This window comes from Lichenostomus cassidix, chromosome 7 (assembly GCF_008360975.1).
Source record: "Lichenostomus cassidix isolate B80296 chromosome 7, HeHo_3.0, whole genome shotgun sequence".
In the NCBI taxonomy this organism is placed as follows: domain Eukaryota; kingdom Metazoa; phylum Chordata; class Aves; order Passeriformes; family Meliphagidae; genus Lichenostomus; species Lichenostomus cassidix.
In genome coordinates this window covers 3,336,908-3,356,533 of record NC_139488.1, presented here as the reverse complement: position 1 = coordinate 3,356,533, position 19,626 = coordinate 3,336,908, and the positions used below count along the sequence as shown (strand labels likewise).

General features: G+C 46.2%; 1 protein-coding gene and 1 long non-coding RNA gene across 8 annotated transcripts in view; one reads left to right on the top strand and one right to left on the bottom strand.

Annotated features, from left to right (window-relative positions):
- Window positions 1-1,883: 1,883 nt before the first annotated feature.
- Window positions 1,884-19,626, top strand: part of LOC146434331 (uncharacterized) — a 78,992-nt gene continuing 61,249 nt past the window's right edge. For 2 of the 3 annotated variants that reach the window (XR_014853351.1, XR_014853350.1), the window contains exon 1: window positions 1,886-2,049. This is a non-coding gene — a long non-coding RNA (uncharacterized LOC146434331). Of the gene's footprint in view, window positions 2,050-19,626 lie in introns of all 3 variants that reach the window. The other variant, XR_014853348.1, reaches the window with a different exon arrangement.
- DRC11 (dynein regulatory complex subunit 11) overlaps window positions 7,196-19,626 on the bottom strand; it is a 97,835-nt gene continuing 85,404 nt past the window's right edge. For 3 of the 5 annotated variants that reach the window (XM_085065813.1, XM_085065811.1, XM_085065814.1), the window contains 4 exons: window positions 17,188-17,274; window positions 14,785-14,962; window positions 11,885-12,123; window positions 7,196-7,741 (listed from right to left, as the gene is read on the bottom strand). In XM_085065813.1, coding sequence (XP_084921939.1) covers window positions 7,640-7,741; window positions 11,885-12,123; window positions 14,785-14,962; window positions 17,188-17,274 — 606 coding nt within the window. In that variant the 3' untranslated portion in view covers window positions 7,196-7,639. Of the gene's footprint in view, window positions 7,742-10,534; window positions 10,645-11,884; window positions 12,124-14,784; window positions 14,963-17,187; window positions 17,275-19,626 lie in introns of all 5 variants that reach the window. The other 2 variants (XM_085065810.1, XM_085065812.1) reach the window with 2 other exon arrangements.

Sequence of the window (19,626 nt, the reverse complement as noted above, 5' to 3'; positions counted from 1 at the left end):
ATCAATTATAGAAATTTAAAAAAATTCACTCTTAGCTTAAGTAAAATTTTAAGGCTTTCCTTCTCTCCACCTCCCTGCTGAAGAGCTGTAGGTGTATTAATTATCCCCTGGGAATTCAGTCCTGGGGCACATCCTCTTTGAGAGGTGCAGGGAGCCCTCCCAGTTATTTAACCCCTGAGTTATGTGCTCATGGAATGTACCCTGTGTGCCAGGCTGGAACACCAGCTCAGACTGACCCTCCATCACGTGTCTCCCACACAATCTCAGGATTAGAGTTCCTTGCAGGGTCTGCAATGCAAGATTCCCTCCTGGGATGGGACACACCATGTGGCACCATCACCACTCACAGACTGCTGCCTAAAAAGGATCTTATAAATGATTACAGGGTGAGACCCAGCACAGGGCACTGCAGGAGTCAGATCCCAGTCCTTTCTCCCTCCTACTCTTGGAATCTGAAGCAGATTCACCCCATTCCTTAGCTGGAATTCCACCACTGTCATTGCTGTGGGAGGTAGAAACAGAGAAGCTGGATGGCACCACGAGCTTCAACAGGCCCTTGACTTGGTTTCATGTCATCCAGAGCTGTTTTGCTCCCGAGCAGGATTAGTTTTTGACACCTGAAAGTGCAAGGTATTTGTGGAAGTTATTTATGGATTGGAGGATGTGTTTCCCAAGCACACCCTGCCTAGAAAGTTATGGAGATAATTGCCTGCCCTCTGGGATGCAGGAGAATAAACCAAACCATCCCTTGTTGCCCAAGTCCATTTCTGGGGGATTGATTTATTCCTCACCACTGGCCACATCAGCACTTGGCTTGTCAGCGTTAATTAGTGGGGCCTTGGCTTGGTTCATTACTGCTCTGACCTCTCCTCGGAGCAGCTGTGCTTCAGGAGGGAACCACCTGGTTTTCTGCTCAGCTCTGCCCCCAGTCCTGCCCACCCTTCCCATCACCTGTGGGGCAGGGGCTGGAAATTACAGGTTGTTGTTGGGTGGGTGGGAAGAGCAGCAGGCTCTTGGAACATCTGTCACGGCAGGGACCTGTCAGCACCTTGTCCCCACTGCCCTCCCCGAGCTGAACCCCACGCTGGATATGGAGCAGTGAGCTTTGTGGGGGCCAGAAAAACACCCTGTAAGGATTGGGAAGGTTTGGGATCATGCATGTCCACAGCCGTGACCTTCCAACCCAACCCTAATGGCAGAGGAGGGGCTGCTCCCCACGGGGGTGGTGTGGGGAACATCACCACAGACTCCACCAAACCCCCAAATTTCAGTCGGGCTTGATGCATTTTAGCATTTCTCCCTGCCCAGCAGCCCCTCTGTCCCTGAGAGGCTGTTTGGGAACTGAGTGGTGGCATTAGGGATGGAGCCCTGTGAATGCACCGGTGTGAGTAATTGGAGTAATTACGGGTGTAACTTCCCAAACTTTGTGCTGAGTGGTGCTAAAGGCTCGTTTGCATGATTCCCATCTCCTGCTAATCTCCCAGGATTGCACCCAGGCCTTCATCTCTCCTCAAACTTTCACTGGATTTTATCCCACCTGCCTTGTCTGTCCAGTCCTAGCAGCTGATGATTTCCCTCGCTCTCCAAATACTCCTTCTTGGTGTTTTTTCCCTCTTGTTTCAGCCCATTCTCTTTCCCCTCTATATTATTTTTGATTCCAGGAGTTTGATCTTAAGTTATTTTTACTTTGAAAGCCAAAGTCCCCTCCACGGGTGGGCAGGCAGGGTGGCTTCTCCTTGTTAGGACTCAGAATCCCAGGAGATGGGACAAATTATGGTGTGCCTGGGGTGGGAATGTCCATCCTTGGCTCATCAGCGACTGAGGAGTTTCACCTGCTGAGAGGGCAGCAGGCGATTTGGGTTTCCCATTTGCAGGTGATCTACTCAGCGAATAAAAGCCTTGGATGCAGAATTCCTCCATTTCTGTTAGCTGGCTGGAGGATTGAGGTGGTTTCTGGTGGCCAAAGCAGCACTGGGTGTCTGTTTTCCTCCTGCTAACCACAAACTAGCTATATCTGTGTAGAAGCTGTGGCCCTTTGAGGACAAGAAGGTGAGTTCCTTGAGTTTGTTTTTCCATGTTGCTGGGACCTGGCTCTCTTCTCCAAGCTCTCCTTGGATTGTTCTATAGTTCCTTGGATTCTTTTGTGCTCTGATGCTGCCCTTGCCGTGATTTCCTTCACTCCTTCCCATGTTTGCATTAATCCTGGCTGCCTTTTCCCTGTGGGGGAAACTGAAGACATAAATCCTAAAGCTAGGATACTAGAAAAGGGCATTAAGGAATGCTGGTTTGGAGCTGCCCTGGTGGGAAGGGAATAGCCTTAGTTTGGGCTTCTCTACTGTTTTGCTTCTGGTAGCAGTTAGTTGTCTTGTTAATGATGCTTTTCTTGCTAATTTAGACAACTTAAAGCATCAAAATTTATAAGGAGAGACGAGTGTGACCTGTAGGAAGCAGTGTGGTTTTGTTTGGAGCTGTACAGAGGAGATTAGGGACAGGATGCATCATTTCCCCGAGGATTGGGAAAGTGGGAAAGGGTTGTGGAGAGTTTGCATTTCCATCCTTTGGCTTTTAGGCTGCTGGGCAGGTGGGAGCAGAGCCTGGCAGTGCCCTGGCCTGGGATGGCACCTGGTTTGGGGTGGGTTAGGAGCTTCTCCCTGTTCCCACTCTGGGTCACCCCGTGGTTTTCCCTGCTGTGCCAGGAAAGGGGATTGCAGCCCAGGGCTGTAACACCTGAGGCTCATTTGGTGCTTTTGCAGGAGGCAGTGGCAGCCAAAAAGCAGCTGGTGCTGGTTTGCTCAGCAAAAAGCCAGCTCCACTTCCACAGTGTGGTTTTATCATGGAGCTTGGGAATTAGCCAGAGCCTTTGGTTGTAGCAGGTTTTAGTGGTTGTCCCTGAAAGGCACCGCTGGCTGGGGGCATCCCAGGAGGGATGGAGAAACCCCCTTTCCTTGTGGGCAACATCCCCACAGGCACTGTCCAAATCCTAACAAGAGCCCCAAATGATTTGGGGATTTTATGCAGCTTGTTATCTTAGGTGTAGGTTTTTTGCCTTTTTTTTTTTTTTTTTAATTTGAAATCCCAGCACGAAATAATCCTCCTTTTCTGGTCGGAATAGAAATGGCTTGATGCCACGAGGCAAAAAAAAAAAAAAATAAAAGGCAGCTCTTCCCAGTGCTGTGCTGATTTGCAAGGCTAGTGAGAGACTACAGAAGGCGTTTTCAAATAGACTCCGATATTTTCAGTGCTTGAAGAGGGCCCGACTACATGACACCTTTTTTGAAGCCCTGATTTACAATGGCCCCAGGCTGAGTGCATTATAATTTGCTGTGAGAAGTTCCAAAGTCGCAGTACTTTCAATAATGAGGAGAGAAACCCTAATACGAGAAGACTTTTCCCTTTCTTTTTTATATATTTTTTTTGGTATTGTGTTTAATGAAAAGCTAAAAATGTGCTAATTTGTAAGTCCTGTTGTGGTAGTGGCATCGGAGGCTTTTGAAATGCGCTACTGACTTGGGGAGTATTAAGGAAAAATGACATTTTGCTACTAGCAGAAAAGTCAATTATAATGTTTCCACACTTTAGAAAATTGCTGATGCAGGATGGGAGTTAATAGAACAGTCAGCTTCACTTTGTGTTACCGGATTTGGGGGGCTTTGCTGAGAAATGTCGGCTTGTTTTTTAATTCTGATGGCAACTCAAATAATGGGCTGCCACAGGTGCTGTGTGGCTGGGAGTCCTCTCAGTGAGGGTGTGATGTGTTCCCGTGGGTTGTTCCCACCTGGAGCTGTTCCCTTTGCCAGCCTGGCGGGATGCAGACTGCACAGGAGCAGGGAAAATCAGCATCGAGAAAGATTTAGCGTTTTGCAGTCACTTTGATGCCTCCCTGGTGGTGCAGGAGCACTGAGCCTGCTGCAATCTGTTCCCTGCACTCTGCAAAAGAGCTCTCTTTGCTTCTTTAAAAACATTTAAAGCAAGAAACAAGAGGAAAGAGCTGTCCTCACCCACAGTGTTTGTCCCCCATCTCCTGGAGGAGAAAACAGCAGAAAACTTTTCCTAAGCTCTTGGTGGAAGGAGGGTGGGAGCTCTGGGAGATTCATTGTGGTTGCCAGAGAATTTTAGTGCTGGTGGTAAAAATCCTGGTGCTGGAGCAGTCAGCTTTCAGGCAGGCAGGGGCAATCCCAGTTATCCCATCTCTGGAGTGGTGCAGGTGAGGAGGCAGAACACCTCATGCTCATCTCATTCAACCCCCTGCCATGGGCAGGGACACCTTCCACTGTCCCAGGCTGCTCCAAGCCCTGTCCAGCCTGGCCTTGGACACTTCCAGGGATCCAGGAGCAGCCACAGCTTCTCTGGGCACCTTGTGCCAGGGCCTCCCCACCCTCACAGGGAACAATTCCTTCCCAATATCCTATCCAACCCTGCCCTCTGGCAGTGATATGCCAAGACAGTATTTCTTCCACTCCCTCTTCCAGGTGTTCCAAAGAGGGGTTCCTGCCTGGTGTGGTTAAAACAGGAGGATGGGGGAGTGAGCATGAAGACTTTTATAAAAGTCATGTCATATGTAGTTCTCCTAGGTTTGCAGGAAGCAATTAAGCCAATTAATTTATTGGTAAATTATCTGATGATGAAGTACAAAATAACTGCAATGAAACGCTGACATTCACATTAATACCAAATTAGTTACTGTATTATGACTGTTCTTACAATGAATGCCCAGTAATTTAATAGTAATGGGACATTTAAATAATTTAGCTGATAATTCTCTAGATCACTTACATATATAAATGAGCATGACAGCTTCTTCTCTCAACTTTGTGCTGCTGGATTGCCTCCCTCCTCCACACCAGGAGATAAAGCAGCCTGGCTCCCCTTCTTTGCTGTCCATCAAAACTCATCTTTGGCTGGGGGGAGGAGGAAGGATTTTCCTCCTCCATCAGATTTTGGGAATGCTGTGGCTGGAAAGCAGAGTGCAATTGTGCTGGGCTTAGCAAAGCTACAGTCTTCATTTTTATCCCTTTCCATGAAAGGTGTCTGGGTGGAGATGTTGGAGGAGCATCTCTAGAGGTGTGGCTGAGAGGCTCCCAGTGGGAATGGTGTTGGAGATCCAGCCAAGGCCACTTCATGGAATAATTCAGCCACTGACACTGAAATTACTCTGTGTGTTGGCTCTGCTTGATGCAGCTGCTTCATTCATTTTCAAGTAGCTGCACTTTCTGTAATAATAAACAGCATTAAAATTGCTCCTCATTCTTCCCTCCCCATCCCCATGAGAGGACTCTCCTGAGGAGAGCAAGGGCTTGGCAGCCACACAGGGCAGAGGTTTTCTGCTTTAAGGGATGGTTTGGGTTGAAGGGGACCTTAAAGCTCATCCTGTTCCACCCTGTGCCATGTCAGGGACACATTCCACTATCCCAGGTTGCTCCAAGCCCTGTCCAGCCTGGCCTTGGACACTTCACCACCACTTTGTCACCTCCTGCACCCACAGAGCTATTTGGAGTTAAACCAGTTTTGCCTTCCAGATCCCCACAGAAAGAAATGCAGTTTACACTGCCAGCTACACCTAAAGGATAAATTCCCCCAGTGCTTTTTTTCCCCCATAAACTGGTGAATAGTGGAGCAAACCTGCAGGTTTTCCCCTGCTGAAAGGTTCAGCATCCTCCCTCCATGGGGTTGGAGTCAGAGATGGATGTTGCCAGTCAGCTGCTTTTACTTTGCTATTGAGATTGCACTGAAGCTGCTGAAATATGAGTTAATGGGCTTGCTTACATCCTCCCGAAATGTGGTCCTTTCATCACATCACGTTGTGCTGTCAAACCTGTTGTGGAGAGGAGGATTCCACTGTCGGCAAGATTGAGGGTGGAATTATCCAAATTAGTTTCCTCGCGGATGAGAGCAGAGATGAGGTTTTTCAACACAAACCCTGGCATCTCCCTGGAGAGCCTGGCTTTTCTCCCCAGGGATGAAGTTAAAAGGACTTTTTTTTTTGATAAAACTGAGGTGTGCTGCTAAGTTTGGGGAGCCAGAATAAGGCTCCCCAAAGAGCCTTAAGAATAAGGGAAGGAAAAGCCAAGTTTGTTGCTGCTCTGTTGCAGTGGATTGAACCCAGGGGCTGGCAGCTCATGGGGTCTCTTGTGTGGGTCATGTGGAGATTCCCAGCAGCTGGATTAGTGCTGGGAGAGCTGGGGACAGGACTACTGTCCATCAGAAATGTCCTGGGGGGTTGCACAGGGGAGATGTAACAAGCATTTCCTGTCTTACTGCTTGGATCTCCTCGGCAGGGCTGGAGGTGCAGCCTCGAGGTTGGAAGGGTGAAATCATGGGGAGCCCTGTGCCACACAGCAAAATATAGCCTGCAAGGACCCCAAAAATCCCACTCTGTTGTGGCCCTATCCTGTGTGCTGCAATAGCCCACAGGGAGAAAGTTCTCTTTATTAACCAGACCCATCCAGTTCCCTCCACTGTGCACAATGATATGAATAATTTTCTGTGCAGTTAGTTACTTGCAGGAATAACTTTTTGCTGAAGCATTCCTGTTCCCAAGAGGGTCTTTTTCCATTTGGTTTCCTCTTAGGATCAAGAGAGGCTCAATACCATCCCTTTCCCAGCAGCTTCCTCCAGCAGTGCTGCCCAACTTGTGCCTCCCAGCCTGTTGATACAGGCAGAGAGAAGTCCCTCAGCTTCCTGGGGATGGTGGGCCTGGTATTTCCAGTCACTTGTTGTCAAATCCACCCAGGAATTCTGTGATCAGAGGGAAAACCAGGTGTTTATGGCTCTTATTTATAGAAGACCTTAGTAAATGTAATCTTGACACGAAGGTGGTGCTGGCTCCATGCTGTAGGATGTCCCAAAGCTTCAGGGTGTTCTGTTTATAACCCGTTTATAAATCCTTTGCCCCCCAAATGGCTGATTTGTGAGTAAATAAGGTGCATTAAGCAACAAATACATTGCTATTTGTGCAAACAAGCTAATTAGGCATTATTTTCTATGGCAAAATAGATTAAAAGCAGACTGTGGTGTACATCCACCAAAATGAACACCTGTCTGCTTTGCTTTTTTTCTGCAAAACCCACATATATGAATTTGTCCATGCTAAGGCCTCAAAAGGTGCAAGTCCTGATCCTCCTGCAGCTGTGTAAATATTCAGCTTGTGGTGGATTGCATGAAGTGCTTCCTAATCCATCCCAATTAAAAAGCAGTCTTTATAGCTATAATAGTTTTATTGAGGACTGTAACGCTTTAGACCCACAGATATATAAAGCAGTTAGTTTTATAAAGCATATAGGATATTAAAGTAATGAAAGGCATTAAAGTGACATCAATTTTTAAGGAGAGTTACTTGCCGAAATAAATGAGTATGGCCTAAAAGTTGATGGCATGTTACAGGCCTGAGTAATGAACCCTTCTGCCCCCTAAAATCTCTTAGAATAAATAATGCTTGAGCAAGTCAGTGCTCATTAACTCTTTATCCTCTGAGAGCTACATGTTACATCTTATCCAATTTTTTTTTTAACATCTAAAAATTCATTCAGAGAGGAATTCTCTTTCCTGGAATACCTATTACTTGAGGAGCATTAATCTGCCATGCCTTCCCAATGAAGTAGAGTTGTGAGTGGTGTTGCCAGGTGAAAAATCCTTGAGGAAGTTACTTTTTCCCTTGTGCTTTCTTTGCTTTTTGTTTTTCTTCTTCCTTTACTGCCTGTGCTACAATCCATGCTCTCCCCATCGGGGTCTTGGCATACCAGGCCTAGAGAATCAAAAAGCATTTGTATGTTTCAATAAAATTAAAAAAAAAAAAAGGCAAGGCAGACCACTTAAACATTTTACTACTATGATGGAGCATTCTTTAAAAACCCCAAACCTCTTAAAAATCCAAGCTGGCTCGTGGAGAAGCCAAAATGAAACCCTCAGATCTCTCGAGGACATTATTATACCAAGAAGTGCAGCAATTGATCGAGCTGAGTCTCATTAACAGCAATACTTAGCTGGGCCATTTGTGTTGCTATAGTTATGGAAATGTTAAATTCCACGATCAACCCTATTTCCAGAGAATATAGCTCTTGTCAGAGCTCCCTCTGCTCCAGACTTGGCAACAGACAAATCATCCCTTTCTCGTGCCTCCGCAAATCGATCCAGACAGTTTTGATTTCAATGAGGGAGCTTAGGAAGCAAAACAAACCCCGAACATTAAGAACCTGTTTATTGCTTTCAGATGCCTGTTCACAGGCCTGTGACTTGTAAATGATTTTGGTGGAGTTGCTCTGCAGACTTGCCCAGCTCCTGGGCTCTCATGTCAGGGAGCTCCAAGCTGTGTGAAAATAAGGGGGAGTGAAGGAGATGGGGATGCTCTAAAATCAGCATTTAGGAATTACTCTTTCCCCTGTATGTACAAAAGCCTTTCTCAACAAAGTTCTGCTAAACCTGAGACTAAAATGCTACCAGGTTTATATTATTAATAAAACTCATTCCTTCTTGACCATGGGCCACTGTTTAAAGCTATAAGTCTGCCTCTTCTGCCCATGTCATCTTCAAGCTCCCTTCCAAGGTGGTATCTTGTAAAGTCTGCCTTTTCCATCTGATCCATCCCAAATGCTGCCTCCAGCTTGAGCCTGGTCAGGCATCCCCTAGGAATTAGCCTTGTCCAGTTGCCCAGTATGTGTTACAGGAAGAGAAGTTGGGAGCAGAGGTCTTGGAAGGGTGTAGGGAAGAAAAACTCAACATGTTCCTCTCCAGTCCCCAGATGGTCCTTCTTGAGATCAGCTTTTCAAGAGCTTCTTGTGGGCCTCAGCAAGGGCTGCTGACAGGCACCCTGCAGATTGTCCTGCAGCTAAATATTGTCAGCAGTGGCTGACAGGGGTCAAGTGTCCAGCTGGCTGCTGGACACTGCAATTCTGCTCTAATTATCTGAATTAGCTGAGCACTTCTCCTCCAAAACCCCACTGATCCTCCAACCTCCTGTGTGTCGCCATCTAGGCAGGGCAGGGTTGGTGGTGGGGAGGAACCACAGGGCTCTCAGTGCAGTTGAGTTTTGCTGTCTCAGTCCCAAACTATTCCTCAACAGAGCTGGGACAGGGTGTGTTGCTGTTCCTGGCCCTTCCCATGAGTGGGATAAGAGGGATGAGGTGGTGATTGGGAGTTTTGGCTCCTGCAGGAATTGCCTTCTGGCAGTAGCTGTGGGAAGCCATGAGATCCCAGTGGTATCTCTGGCCCTGGGTGAGACACCACGAGGCCACAGAGATTTTATTTTCCCCTTAGTTTTGTGTCCTGGCTGTAAGACCCTCCAGACATTAAGTGGGAGGTGGAGAGAGCAGGAAAACCTTGCTTTTTCTGAGAGCTTGGTGGGGTGGAAGGTGCTGTTTGGTGGATGGTCATCTCATTGGCAAAGCACTCTGAGGCATTTGGCAGGAGAAGCCAAGAGACTTGGGTTGTCTCTTCCTGCTCTCTTCCCAATTCTTTGTGCAAATATTTCAACGCACAAAAGTAACTTTTTGACTCTTTAACTAATGTAATCCTTAGATGAGATGAATGAAGCCAGCTCCTCAGACATGGCTAAAGTAAATTTCCATTTATCACCATTGCTGGGGATGGAAGTTATTGGCAGCAGGTGACTGATCAGAGTGGAAATGTTTGGTTTTGGAGGAATGATGTCCACAGGCTTTGGAATGGCTCTTCCTATATATTTCTGTGGCTGCCCCATCCTTAGAAGTGTCCAAGGCCCGGTTGGACAGGGCTTGGAGCAACCTGGGATAGTGGAAGGTGTCCCTGCCCATGGAATAGGGTGGAACAAGGTGAGATTTAAGATCCCTTCCAATCCAAACCATTCCATGATTTTGGTCCAGTCACTGCCAGGCAGAACTAGTGTGGTTAGCTGGCTTTGCCTCTCTAGAAATCCTTTCTGTGTGAGGATTTGTATCAACCACGCTGGTGCACTAATTTATAATTTAAAAAAAAAAAGGGGATGTGTAATTGGGGCAGAAATTTGAGTGAATGGAACGGAGAAATCACATTGTCACAAATTTTGCATTATTTATATTCATTTTGGAACACTGGCAGAATATAAATGTCAGACTGGGAGATTCATGCTTTCGGGGAAGAAAAAGCAAAGATTCATCACAGGGCTAATCTTCACTTTGAATGCAGTGTTGTAGCTGCCCCACTTCCACAAGGGACAAAGGCAAGCAAGGGAAAGGTCCAGAAATGGCAATTATTAGGAGCTTGGGAAGAGGGGCTTCTGTGTGAGGAGAGATGAGGATTCTGGAGTTAATTAATGCACGAGGCCATTTTGACAATCCTCTTCCCCTGTGCCATATTACAGGTGCTGCAGCAAGGCTCCATGGCATTTAAGGGAAACAAAATTCCAACAGATAAAAGGAAATACTTTCTTAAGGGCTGCAATTAATGGAAGGAGATGATTGCCATGGGATGCTGAGGACAGGATCATTTGAGCTGTGTTCCAAATGAGGCACTGCCTGCACACTCTGTGCTGTACAAAACAGGCACATTTGTAGTAACTGGGATAATATTTTCAAGTTAAACTCACCCTAAATACTTGCTCTTGTGTTTCAGGGTACAAATGGATTACTACTTGGAGCAGGGAATGATGGAGTATTTTTTTTCCCTTTGCTGTAACACTGAACCATTAGCCTTTCCCTGAGGAGAGATATTGGTTTAGCTAGGAAGCATGAGCAAAAAAAAAAAAAAAGAATAATTTGCCAAATATCACAAATGCTGCCTGTGTTGAGTGAGCCAAATGGCTCTAAATGGAAATTGGGAAGTACTCAGCAGAGCTGGGAGAAATATGCACTATCATTAGGTCAGCAGTGGAAGAAGCCTTGGAGAAAGCTGTGAGAATCTGCATCCTGTTTGTGGAGAGAGGTGCTGGGGGATTCGAGGAGCAGGACAGCAAGGAAACCTTCCAGCCAGGAAAGGTGGAGTGTTCATGAGCAGCAGAAGTTATGGGGGGTATGGGATGGAGAAAGCTCTTTAGGGACCTCCTGGCTGCAGTAGAACAGTCCTATCTCATCTGGAGTCCCTGGTGGGCTGCAGCTCCTTGGAGCACAGCAGGATTCTCTGCTCAGTGGCCAAGGACTTTTCTAGCATTTATTAGGCTGGAAGGTGATCCATGGATATTTGAGGCACATGTGGAATCACAGAATAATTTGGGTTGGAAGGGACCTAAAGCTCATCCAGTTCCACCCCCTGCCATGGGCAGGGACACCTTCCACTGTCCCAGGTTGCTCCAAGCTCTGTCCAGCCTGGCCTTGGACACTGCCAGGGATCCAGGGGCAGCCACAGCTTCTCTGGGCACCCTGTGCCAGTGAATAAAATACCCCTCAAATGCTCTCAGTTTTGCCCTCAGGATTTTATAACCCTGAGGGCAAGGAGAGAAGAGGGATGGAGCTTGAGGCAGAAACTCATTTATTTTAAAGCCTGAAATGAAAATTTTCAGGAAATTCATGTTTGAAATTATTGAAGAGAAGGGTTTAGATCTTGATCCCTGTGTGGAGCACCCTGTAAAACCTGCATGCCCAGGGTTTTTGCCTTCTGGAGATGACACAGCCAGGCCTGCTGAACACCTCAGCTCTGGAAGGAAAAGGAGCAATGCATGGAATTAATGCCACCTGTGTGTTTTATCCATGCACCTGGACACCACTCTGCCCAACAGCAGCAGCAGGTTCACCAAAGCACTCTGCCAGCTGTGTTGCCAAAACAAGGACTGGTTTGGCACACCCCCAAATGGGGAAGATGGGTTTTGGTGCTGTTGAGCCCTAAATCACCCTTCAATGAGTGATGTGCCAACCCACCAGCACAGTGAGCAGCTCTGCACATCGAGTGTGGCTGGACACGGCAGGGAATGATAAAAGACAGACAACAGAGCTCTGCAAGTCACCTGAAACGTTTCCTCCTCCTCTGCATACACTGGGTCGTGTCTGGCCAGGCGAGTGAGGAACTCAGCAGACCTCAGTGGCTTCCTGGGTATCTGCAGCACTCTCCTCTCAGTCAGGACAGTCTGCACTGTGTCCACAATGTGGCCCTGGGTGAAGCCATCCGACACCTGCGCCAGGCTGTTCAGGTTCACCAGCCTGCTGAGGACTCCACCCCTCTGCAGGATGGAGAGCTTCCACAGTGCTGGAAAAGAGAGAGAGCAAAGACAGGAAGTCAAGGAAAGCAGGAGAAATATTGTTATTAATTATTATGAAATAAAAAATAAAATAAGGACTATTGATGAGGAAAGCCAAGATTCAATTTTTGTTTTTTGTTTGCTTGCTTTCATCTGCAGATTTGCAGTTTAGAGACCTTAAGGCACATGTGCTTTTAAACCATTACTGATAATTTTTGGCTACCAGACAGTACTTTTCAGCAAGTCATTAAGGGCAAATAAAATGGGGTGGATATGTGTGTGAAAATGGGAAGAACTACTTGTGTGTACACACAGAACCTGTCCAGTGCTCCCATTTGGATATGCAGAGTTCCTTTACTAACAGGATAATCTGTTTTTATTTCTGTGACCCTTGTCACAGCTTATTCCTGCTGAAGTGAGGGCTGCTGTGGGGACTCCATGTCCCAAAGACTTTCAGCTATGCAGGCATGTGTTGCAAGGTGCAAATTTTCTGTGATTGGAGTTTTGCTTGTTACTTAAAAGGTGAATCTGGTTGTATCTTTCAGCTGTGAACCTCTGTGACATGACTGTTTTCTTTGGGGTTGTGAAGTGGCTGAGATTCTGCTTCCAAAAATAGGAATAATAGCAATCTTTTGGTTTATTTTATGTTAAGTAAGGATCCGTTTCAGAGAAATTTAGGAAGGCTTTGATGTTGTCTCCTCAGGCTTTACTTTAAAGCATTATGAGGAAATATTTGGGAAAAAAGCAGCAGGATTATGGATAAGAGGTTAAAAAAGGTTCTTGAATGAGACACATTTGAGTCTGGTGTGCCTGAATGCTTAGATTTAGCATGAAGATGTTGGGTGGAGGTTGATGGTGCTGGAGAAAACCTGCCTTATTCTTCCTTGGATTGCAACATCAATACCCTGGGCTTGAGCCCATAACTATTGACAGCTCTGCACTGCATCTTTCACTCCAGCAAATTGTGGTCTTCCACTTGAATTGCACTTGTGCTCAATAAATATTGGCTGAATCACCAATTCATAAAAGAGGAATTGATGCACACGAGAGCAAGCACAGTGTAATATATTGTGTGCTGCAGCTCCTGGTGCAGGTGTGTAACACAAGGCACTGCCTTGCTGGGTGATTAATGACAAAAAATCAGTATGGGATTGTGAATCTTCCAGTTTAATGATTTCCATTGTATATTTACTGTTCCCACTGAGCACAGATTGGAATACTCTGGTCTGTAACTAGAGGGAGGACTGCAGCAGACAGGTAGCTGTGCACTGTGGCTTGCAAGTAGCTGTTATGTCATTATTTTTCTGTCAAAAGAAGTTTTTTTCCTTCTCAAGTGGGGTGTCAGGCACTGAAAATTGGCAGGATTGGGAGGAGAAGATCCTATTTCCATTGAACTTTGGGGAAGGTTGGAGCTGAAGAACAAGCCAGGCACTTTCTTAAATTGGGCAATGCCAAAGAATTAAAGCTACAAGTTTAATCTGCCTTAAAACACCATGAGTTAACTTTTGGGGGCATTCTTAAGAGTGCAGTTGAAATCCCTCTAGCTGGCCCTTTTTTGGACTCCAAGTGAGTGGTGAGACTGCCAGAATGTGACAGCTCAACCCCCAGAAGTGAGCACAGCTAAATTCAGCTGCTCTCACCTCCTTCCTCCAGGCTTTACTCATGCCCCTTATCTCTCAGCAATTTATCAGAGCTGTTCCCTAACATGAAACACATGTTCCCTTGCTTGGTGACCATTTCCCATCCACACCAGGAAAATGATGGAATGTGGGAGAGATTTACAACGTGCCAGGCAGCCAAACTCTGTCTTGGGCTGCCCAAATGTGCATCACCTCGGTGCCTTGGCTGCTTCTGAGGGATGCAGGATGAAACTGGACTGCCCAATGTGTTTGGAAGAGTTTTGTAAGGAGGTGACAGTGTGGACAGGGCAAAGAGTGCCTGTGTGACAAGGTTGCTGAGCCAAATGTGCTTTCCTTTATTGCTGTTTAGTGCAGACTTCAGGGTGCTTAAGATCTCAAAACGTTGGAAGTTTGTCTTATTGGACCAATTTACATGGTTAGAAAAAAAAAGCCACTGCTTTCCTTACAAGCTTTGAGTCTCACTACATGGAATTCTCAACGACTTTGTCAGAATTTGGGAGGGCCTGTCTATCACTGTAAACATTTGACAGACCAGACATGGAAAACCTTGGATGCCTCTACAATTTCTCTTGTGAACTGTAAGCACAAAATGTGGAATTTGGCAGTGAGAAAATGTAGCCCTTCAGACATGGTTTGGTTTTGGAGAGACCTAGAAGTTGTGTTGTTTAGAGTACAGAAACTGGAAATTCAGAATCCATGTGTAAAAAATTAAAAGCTTAAAATAGAAAATGTGTGCTGAAAGAGGATTTTGTGCTTCATACAGGGGGGAAAAACCAGCTCAGGCTGAATTTGGTGCTCACTAAACTCATGGAAAAACGTTAATCGCTGCTGAACAATATTTTAAACTCTTCTCCCAACTTCCACTTTTATTATTTGATCTTTTGGGGTAGCCTGTATTGATTTAACCTAAATTTTCAGTACCTGGGATGCAGCAGGGGCATGACTTTAGCTCAGTTCTGAGGGTAGCTAGACAATGAACAAAGATTTTAAGCAGCAGTGATAACCACGAGGATAACTTGAAACACTCACCATATCTTGTAAGGTAGTCAGGCTTAGAAAGGAGAATGATTTTCTGGAAAACTTTGCAGAAAGGTCCCTGATTGGCATCAAAAGGCCTTCTGGTTGTCCCCACAAGCAGCACTCTGTCCGTGGCTCTCACAGCCCTCAGGAATGGAGGCAGGAATTTCGCCAGGCGTTTGGCGTTCAGCTGCAGCCCGTGGAAATTCGAGGAGGAAAGAGTTGTTAACGATGCTGACAGCTCAGAGTTAATGAGGTGGAGCTGTACCTGCTGCCTGCAACAGCATTTTGGGGGTTTTGAATGCTCTGGTTGTGTTTGGTACGAGCAGATGAGATATCAGCCCGAGTAGGATGATTCTGCCTCCTCAAAATTGGGTGAACACTTGATTTCTGCTCACGTTTTTGTGGGTTTGTGTCAGTGCCTTTCACTACTGAATTTACTGGTCAAGTTATTCAAAGGCAGGAAGGAAACAGCTCGTTTAAAGAAGGAAATCTTCATTTCCAGCTCAAGGAGAAATATTGCAGGGACCTGCACACCTGATGAACCTTAACAGGTAGAAAACTGTAACCTGCTTTGGAATCCTCCCAGCTCTCGGAGTTTATGATTTTCTGACTTCTAAGTGTGAAAAATACACTTCCTAATTTTTGCTGTGATTTCTAACTGGCTGAGGCTCTGAGAATACAAGTTCTGGGAGCTCAGGGTTCATGAATTTGCAATAATTTACTACTTGACTTTGTAACACATATTTAACTACTACTTACAGAACAGCAGAGTATTGAGCAAAACCTGTTATGAGAGAATTATATTTGGTAATAGTCAAGTGAATATCAGGTGGAGAAGCCTAACCAGATTGCTGTGGTATCACTACTGGTGATTAGTAAGCTTTCCCAAAAGTTTTGGGGTAGAGTAGCACATTTTTTTTCCTAAATAAGCTTGTCTTAAAACAATACATTCTGTGGATCTTTCTTTCCTCCTCATAGCTGTGCTATGCATTTTTCCAAGTGTGCCAATTGCTTAATCAAGATAATGAGTTGAGCACTATTTGTCAGTCCTGGTGGCAGGAATGTCACCATGGGATAAGCACAGTGACTGACACTGGCTTTGGCTTCTGAAGGCTGAGCTTAGCTCATCTTTTAGGATTGGAGCAACCTGGGCTAGTGCAAGGTGTCCCTGCCCAGGGCAGGGGGTGGAACAAGGTGAGCTTTAAGGTCCCTTCCAGCCCAAACCATTCCATGATTCTCCAAAATTCCAGCACTCTTAGGGAAGGTTCCCCAGACTGCTGCTGACCTCTGCCTGTCCCTCCAGTTTCATGCTGTCCCCTCCAAATACTGGCTATGCTGTGGGCACTTTAGGATGGGTGGGATTCCAGGGCTGGAGCCAACAGACTCCCACCAAGGGAAGAGCCCTTTTGTTACAAGCCTACTGGCCTTGGGATGGGATGAAAGGGACAGAGGTGACACCCTGAGGTGGGCAGGACAAGAAAACCTTCCCCACTGATGGCCAAACAGACAAGGATCACGAGTAGTCCAGGCCATCTTTGGTCCCTAATCTTAATTTTAATCCCTGTCTGCACTTTCTGTCAAGGTTTGAGCCCAAGAGAAATGTTCCCTCTGGCTGTGGGGACCACTGAGGGCATCAGTCACTGCACAGCCATCACCACACCCAGCCCTTGCAGAAGGAACAGCCCCATCCAAGGTCAGGCTGCCTTTCCAAAATACAGCCTTGTGACCACCTCACAGGGAATCTAAGAAAAAAGGTTTAATTTTCCACATAGAGATAGCTCTAAAAGCAAAATATTTTGCAGGCAACAGGAATTGGGGTGAATTGCTGCCTGCTGCAGTGGTTTTGTTGCTGTGACTATTGGGCAGTGTTTTAATTTTCTTTCCAATGGGGAAGCTCCACAGGAGAGGAAGGAATGGAAGCAGTGGCATTATGGCTCCCAGGAGCCCAAAGAAAATAATCTGTAATTGTAACTATTTAACGCAGGCTCTTTGTTTTTGCAGTGGAAATTTATCCTTGTTACTTTATTTTTCACTTTGGCTCCATCCAATTTCTCAAATTAATAGAGCTGAACAATTTAAGCTCATCTCAACTTTTAGCTTCTTGCCTCATATTTTGAAATTCTCCATTATTCCCTTTTACTTTCCAGTGCACTGATGAGCAGTGACTGGGCTATTTTTAAATAAAGCAAGGATAGGTGGAGGAGAGAAATGTGACCTCTTGGGGGCTCTTAAGAAGTCACAAGACCCTCTTAAAAGCTAAAAAAAAATATTAGTGAGACAAGCTATTATCAAGCAAGCTTTAGCAGGTCTGGTCAGAGCAGTATGTGCTAAGCTAAGGAATACACTTGTTCCTTTGTGTGGCATATGGTGCAACAGGAGAAATTATCTGCACTGAAATAAAGAACAACTCACCTCTTCTTCTCCTTTCCCTCCCCCTTTGGCAAAGACTTTCTCTGCGTTTCCAACCCACAAGACTGAAGGTTGCAAATTCTTGCCCACCTAGGAGAAAATGAGGGGGAAAAGACAAGGAGTTGATAAAAACAGGTGCAATTTCCTACCTGGGAGCCTGTCACTGTGCTTTTGAGCACAGATTTCAGCTGCTCAATGAGCCTGGTTTATTTTTTTATCCACAGGAATATTCAGCACTCATGGATAGCACTGCTCAGCACCTTGGCAAATCCAACTCTTTCTAGTTAGGAATTAAGCATTAACAGCCTGCCCCAAATAGAATCATCTGATATGCTTATCTTTAATTTCTCAGCACAAATTCAGTTGTATTCCTGCAAAAGGAAGCCTGGATTTGGTGTTCAGTGGAAAATTCTAGTCCAGGAGCAGCTTTAGGCTGATGCTGAGATCCCACCCTGGTTTTCTGGATGGGGAGGCATGGCTGTTACATGAGAGGGGGAGGCACTAATCTTTAAACAAAATACTTTGTCAATCTCCTGGTTGAAACCCCAGCATTAATTAGCAGTGAGCCTAAGAGTGAACACAGAATTAAATCTGGAGGAAGGGGGGTGTCCACAAATGGGTTTTCCTGCTCCAAAGTCGGAGGCACGATACCTCTGCTTCACAGCAGGATGGCAGCAATGCTACAGGCTTTTTCCAAGTCCTGCACTCTTCCCCATTGCTATAGAAACGCCAGAGGTTGAGACATTCCAGAGGTTGAGACGTTCTGCTGCCAAATTTTAATCACTTTCCAGCGGCTCTCGGAGTTTGCTCAGCAACAAAAGTGATGCCTCGAGGAGCCAACGGTAACGAGAGAGACACACACAGCATCCTTCTATCCTGCTTTTTCTTTGCTCTAATTCCCCCTGGTTGAAACTGCTGCTTCCAGGAAGGCAGCTTACAAAATCCACGGGCTGTGTACATCATAAGCTCCTGTCTGATTGACAGGCAGGCAGGAAGAATTAAGTTGTGAGCATCGTTGCTCGCAGCACCGCAGTTGATTTTTGTGGATGTGTTTCAAAGAGTGTGAAATGGCCTGGGGATGGGGAAAGGGACAGGAAATGAGGGCTGTTCCATTTGTTTGCTGTGCTGCTGATGGTGTGAAGTGGAAGCAATGCCACCTTCAGCATGTGACACTTTTATTTATGGTAACCAGTCAGTCCTGCAATATGCCAAGTGATACCTCCAAGTCTGGAGCACTTGCATTGTAGAATCCTGGAATGGTTTGGGTTGGAAGGGACCTTAGAGATCATCCAGTGCCACCCCCTGCCATGGGCAGGGACACCTTCCACTAGCCCAGGTTGCTCCAAGCCCTGTCCAGCCTGGCCTTGGACACTTCTAGGGATCCAGGGGCAGCCACAGCTTCTCTGGGCACCCTGTGCCAGGGCCTCCCCACCCTCACAGGGAACAATTCCATCCCCATATCCCATCTATCCCTGCCCTCTGGCAGTTGGAAGCCATTCCCCCTTGTCCTGCCCCTCCAAATCCTCATAAATAGTCTCTCTCCATCTCTCTTGTAGCTCTTTCAGGCACTGGAGGGGGCTCTGAGGTCACCCCAAAGCCTTCTCTCTTCTAGGCTGAATGATCCCAATGCTCTTTGTAGGAGAGATGCTCCATCCCTCTCATCAGCTTGGTGGCCTCCTCTGGACTCACTCCAACAGGTCCGTGTCTCTCCTGAGCTTTTTCCTTTGTTGGAGGGCAAATGTTTAGTGTTAATAATGAGGACTTAAAAAATAACAACACCTCAGAAAAGATAATATGAAAATCTTGAGGAACTGCTGTGTGGATTTGGCAGTTATGGGAATGCTTTCCTGCATGTACAGCTTGAGGGGTAACACTTATTCCAGAAGCTGGAATAAAGTGACAGATTAAAACAGCAATAATATCTGCCATTTTAAGGCCAGGTGCTGTTCCATGTATCCCCATTTATCCATTTCCAGAGTGTTTGGCACATTCTGCAACTTCTACACCTGCAGAGAGGGTGACTGGTGGCTCTCCTTGAACTGAGCTGTGCAGCAGCCTGGCACTCAGGGAATTCCTGCTGGATATCCTGCTAGTCAAGGGCTGGGATACCTGTGGAAAATGCAGGCCAGTCCTACTGATTTGCACACCCCTAGGGAGCCTGTTCAGTGCCTGATGCTGCAGTGGGATGTGACAGGTAAAAAAGAGTGGAGGGAAGGTTACAGAGGCTACAAAAGCTGTTGTGTCCTTGTGTCCTTGTCCTTTTGGTGAGGTGACCACAGGCTGGGAGGTGCAGATATTGCTGGTTTGGCTTGGAGATGTTTTCTGTGCTCAGCAGCCCCCCTCAAATGCAGCCTTGAAAATCAGATTATACCTTCATGTTAACTCTTACAGAAGAATGCTCACTGTTGTCACACCTTTCATCTCCTTTGCCCCCTTTATTTC